The sequence below is a fragment of the Diaphorina citri genome, unplaced genomic scaffold, assembly GCF_000475195.1.
Source record: "Diaphorina citri unplaced genomic scaffold, Diaci psyllid genome assembly version 1.1 scaffold135, whole genome shotgun sequence".
In the NCBI taxonomy this organism is placed as follows: domain Eukaryota; kingdom Metazoa; phylum Arthropoda; class Insecta; order Hemiptera; family Psyllidae; genus Diaphorina; species Diaphorina citri.
Genome location: NW_007377572.1, coordinates 519,735 through 525,193, shown reverse-complemented (window position 1 = coordinate 525,193; position 5,459 = coordinate 519,735). Strand labels below are relative to the sequence as shown.

Sequence of the window (5,459 nt, the reverse complement as noted above, 5' to 3'; positions counted from 1 at the left end):
CGAGTTCAAGTCAAGTCATATAATTTAGCATCAAGTGATCTAGGTAGTGCATTGATTTTAGGATTAATATTTGTGACAAAAATCAATACTTACTCAGCACAAATTTACTATTCCTTTAACTAATTTTCCCCTCTGTTCATTGAGAGGCCGACCCCATCGGAACATGGGAAAAGGCGAAGAAGAACTAATTTTTCCCTCTATCTCGTGTTGCAGATCTCAAGTGATCTCTCTCCTCCAAGAGGTTCCCAAGTATAATCTGCCTCTGTTCAAGTTCCGGGAAATGTTTGAGATGCGATATTCGACCTCTATCTCCGTGTCCGAGCTCTACAAGATGAAGGATGTGTGTACTATTAGTGAAGAGAGTACGGGACGCACTATAGTCCTCAATCCTGATCATCGAGACAACACAGCATCCTCCCCTGTTAATAGACAGGTAGGTACTATAGGACTTCGTGTGGTCTGTGTCGTAGCATGCCCTTCCTGTGTCCCTCATCAGGGGATAAGACAGACAGTAGATCCAATCAAGGTGCTGGGTCAACACGAGAGCACCAGAGAAAGTACCACGTTGAAATTTAAAATATTTACATAGAAAAAATGAGTACAATTTTTTGTCCATTCGGCAACAAGCTACTCTCCTCTTATTAAGCTCACCCAGCTTGAGTAAGGCCAGGAAAAGCCAGCAGCATGTAATTGCCCAGATTGTCACCCATCCTGATTCTTACCAAGCTCAACGTTGCTTAATGGTTCTCTTGTATTGTTTCAGAGTAACAGCACCCCTCTGCTAGAGCAACCCTATTGTACGCTGCACTTCAAGCTAAGTCGTCAGAATAGTTGTGCTACATTAACATCATGTGAGGATAAGGGTTGGGCAGAGTTGGAAGCCTCAGTGCTGCCTAATCTGAAGATACCATTGTCCACATTCTCGGAACATGTGCATAGTCTGATAGACTCCCATAGCGGTGCACTACCTCTGCTCAGGTAAGAATAGATTACCTACTTTTTTTCAAACCGTTCGATAGAGAGAATTGTAAACCGGACGTCGATCGACATGGATTGACTATAATATATGTTAACAACGGAAGTCTTATCTTCTCGAAATCAAAGAGAGGAGGACATGTTCAGAGAAAGAACCTGATTTGTGTAGGATAAAGTTCGCTCTGGGCGAGAATAGAACTTGCGACCTAGAGCTTATAAGGCGGATGCGCTATTCTCCAATTCAATTTATTTTACATTCCCATGTTTATTAAGGAGCGCGGTAGCGCTTTGCCCCGCCCAGTCAAAACAGTTTACTTTATTACAAGGTGTAATATACCTCCTAAGCTAATATCAACATCTGACCTCTGTGGATCTATCTAAAATAAAAAGTAGAAAAAGCCAAATATGTATAAAGAAGATTGCCTCTAGATTTTGCTCAATAAAAATCATTTCTCCACCATAACTTGATACCTCCTAAGCTAATATCAACATCTGACCTCTGTGGATCTATCTAAAATAAAAAGTAGAAAAAGCCAAATATGTATAAAGAAGATTTTGCTCAATAAAAATCATTTCTCCACTATAACTTGTTTCAGTTTTCCGGATTGTTACGAAGCTCAGTTCGGATCTCTGGTACCGGATGATAGTGGAGTACCATTAGAACATCTGGTCACTTGTATTAAAGGTGTGGAACTTGTGTTGAATAACTATGCTGGTATCAAATACCTGAGGAAACAAGATCCTAATGCTACTGTGAATAATATACAACATTCTAGTGATGAAGGTAAGGTTTCATATGAGTCTGTGTCGTAGCATGTCTCTCATAAGATGGGCGAGAAAAGACACAATACTTTCTCATTTACATAGGTGCTGGGTCAACACAAAATCAGCAGAACCGAGCTCTACAAGATGAAGGATGTGTGTACTATTAGTGAAGAGAGTACGGGACGCACTATAGTCCTCAATCCTGATCATCGAGACAACACAGCATCCTCTCCTGTTAATAGACAGGTAGGTACTATAGGACTTCGTGTGGTCTGTGCCGTAGCATGCCCTTCCTGTGTCCCTCATCAGGGGATAAGACAGACAGTAGATCCAATTAAGGTGCTGGGTCAATACGAGAGCACCAGAGAAAGTACCACGTTGAAATTTAAAATATTTACATAGAAAAAATGAGTACAATTTTTTGTCCATTCGGCAACAAGCTACTCTCCTCTTATTAAGCTCACCCAGCTTGAGTAAGGCCAGGAAAAGCCACCAGGGAAGCTGGTCATACATGAAGATAATCTCATCGGACTCAAACTGTTCCGTATATTTCTCGAGAATGCAAACTCGCGGATACTGCTGACAGGAAGCTGGTCATACATGAAGATAATCTCATCGGACTCAAACTGTTCCGTATATTCCTCGAGAATGCAAACTCGCGGATACTGCTGACGGACTTTATCAATATCTATAGGAAACTGTACAAGAGTGATGTCAGTGTGGAAGATCTAGGTGAGATTACTTGAAATAAATATTATTTTTACTCTTTTTTTAGAGGTTGATAGAGAGAACTGTAACTGCTAAGGTCTTATCGAAATCGAACAGAGAAGGAAGACAGGATAGGAGAAAGCCAGTCGTTCCGATAACGAACCTTATCTATTCAGGGTAAAATCCGCCCCGGGTGGAAATCGAACCCGCGACCTAGCACTCTACCCTCCAAGCTAACTAGATGGAATTTACTCAATAAATTTTGCATACATCAAGATTCAAGACAGTCGGAAATCGAACCCGCGACCTAGCACTCTACCCTCCAAGCTAACTAGATGGAATTTACTCAATAAATTTTGCATACATCAAGATTCAAGACAGTCTTTCCTCCTATTTATTTCCCCCGTGGCTAACTTGTTATGTTTCTATTTCAGGTGCTGCCTCTGACATCGTGCGGTTTGTGTGTTTGTTTGAACTTTATGCCTGGCCAAACCGCTCATCCGATTGCTATGAAACTTTGTGAACTTATTCTCTTTCTGTCTTCCTTCTCTCTTTCCCTCTTCCTCCCTCCTTATGTCAAGGCTTGAATTGAATACCTATCTCATTTTCTCAGGGATTTGAAAATTGATATTTTCAGGCCTACACAAATCCTGATTTCAAATCAAATATATATGTATCGTTTTCTTCACAGTGCTTTTTTCTGCCTTCCTTGGTATGATAATGGTTTTTTTTTTCTTTCTTCTTTCTGGAATTTAAATTAGCTCTCGTTTTTGTTAAGCTACGCCGAGCAAGACCACTAAATGGATGAGTGACATGAACGGCCATGCCTTAAGGATTGACTAACAGAAATCCGGAGCGAAGCGACGGATTTCGGCTAGTACACATTAAAAACAACTGCTACATTTAAATGTACATGTGTCTTGTGTCGTAGTATGGCTCTCATCAGCTTCCCATTTAGGTGCTTCCGTTCAAATATTTGCAATTGTAATACGAGTACAAATTTTTTGTTGATGGTGGGATTCGAACCTGGGACCTTTAAGATATCGAACTCGTCATAAAGCTTAAAAAACAATAATATAAATTCAATGTCTCTCATCAGGTTATGGGTGAAGGTTCCCGTCGTCTCATCACCCTATCACATCGTGCTCAGATGCGTCGCTTCACATCAGATCTCCTCCGTTGTCTCAAGTCCGTTCCTAACAAGCAATGTAGTCTAGGTGCCTTCCCTGCTGTATTCACTCGTGTACACTCACGTCCGTTTGACCCTGTGGACTATGGCCTGGGGTCATTGACCGACCTGTTAGCCAATGTACCTGAGAACACAGTGGTAGTGAGTCAGGTACATGGAGGAGATGCCAGTAGTGGGGAGGATGTGATGATAGCAGTACCCAAGCGAGAGCAGACACCTGACGAGATCGAACGAACTAAGAAGTTCTCACGAGAGGTGAGGGGTAGATGGAATCTTTTCTTTCCTTTTAAGAGGTTTTTTGTGAACATTTATTTTAAGAGGGGACTAACATCTTAGGTCTTTGTCCGCTTAAGAGGTTTGATAAAGGGAACTATAAAACCGGAGGTCTTATCTTCCCGAAATCGAAAAAAAAAGTATCACATCGTGCTCAGATGCGTCGCTTCACATCAGATCTCCTCCGTTGTCTCAAGTCCGTTCCTAACAAGCAATGTAGTCTAGGTGCGTTCCCTGCTGTATTCACTCGTGTACACTCGCGTCCGTTTGACCCTGTGGACTATGGCCTGGGGTCATTGACCGACCTGTTAGCCAATGTACCTGAGAACACAGTGGTAGTGAGTCAGGTACATGGAGGAGATGCCAGTAGTGGGGAGGATGTGATGATAGCAGTACCCAAGCGAGAGCAGACACCTGACGAGATCGAACGAACTAAGAAGTTCTCACGAGAGGTGAGGGGTAGATGGAATTTTTTCTCTCCTCTTTAAAAGGTTTTTTGTGACCATTTATTTCAAAAGGGGACTAACATCTTAGGTTTATTTGTTTTATTTGTAATTTTAGATGTATTCTTAAATAAACTCTTCTTATTATTTATGGAAAAAAAACATCTTAGGTCTTTGTCCCCTTAAGAGGTTTGATAAAGGGAACTATAAAACCGGAGGTCTTATCGTCCCAAAATCGAAGAAAAGAGGAGGACAGGATAGGAGAAAGCCAACCGTTCCAAGAACAAACCTTTACTGTTTAGGATAAAGTTCGGTCCAGGCGGAAATCGACGAGGCGACCTAGCGATTACAAGGCAGACGCGCTATTCTCCTAGTGAACTAGACTAAACTCTTGTGTTTTTCCGGTATTATGTCAAGTTATTCTTGTATTTCAGGTGGTAGAGGTTCTGAGTCACATGCCTCACTATTCCATTCTATTCAACAAGTTCATTCCATCCTATCATCATCACTACGGACATCAGTGTCGTGTAGCTGACTTTGGGTTTACCAAACTGATTGAACTATTCGAATCCATACCTGAAGTAGTTACTATAGAAGATGATATTGAGGACCGCCGCATCACGCTTACTATCAAGGAGAAGTTAGCTGTGTTATTGGAACAGACCAAGAGTCTAATCACACTGAGGTACGTCATGCGTCTCTATTCATAAAAATAGGAGGGACTGGTATCCAGAGAAAGTTCACTCATATCCAACCAGGCATAAGTAACTCGATACACAAAAAGCCCACTCCAAGGCTTAGATGTGGGGGCGAACAGCCCTAAAGGATGGGTTAAGCTACTACGAAATTAGGCATAAGAAGGGCCTTGTAACCCCCTGCCTTATTAAACAAAACTCCTTCCTATTTAAAGGCAAACCTTTTAACAATGATCTGATTGAGGCATATGGATGCGGTCACATTTAAAAAGAAAGTAATAAAGTCAATGATTTTTTCTGGATCAGTTATCTATTCCTATGGGGAGGATAGTGCTTCTCCTCACGTAGCGTAGGTGTGTACCTACTTTTGTTTATTTCATCTTCAAGTTCTATTTCTATGTTCTCTCTCTC

At 41.5% G+C, this 5,459-nt stretch overlaps 1 protein-coding gene across 1 annotated transcript in view; it reads left to right on the top strand.

The window, feature by feature from the left end:
• Positions 1-5,459, top strand: part of LOC103504855 (meiosis regulator and mRNA stability factor 1) — a 20,753-nt gene that overhangs the window by 11,320 nt on the left and 3,974 nt on the right. The window contains 8 exon segments of the mRNA XM_026820285.1: positions 214-433; positions 764-978; positions 1,572-1,759; positions 2,299-2,472; positions 2,883-2,908; positions 3,548-3,587; positions 4,058-4,362; positions 4,788-5,038. Of these exon segments, the coding sequence (XP_026676086.1) occupies positions 214-433; positions 764-978; positions 1,572-1,759; positions 2,299-2,472; positions 2,883-2,908; positions 3,548-3,587; positions 4,058-4,362; positions 4,788-5,038 (1,419 nt within the window).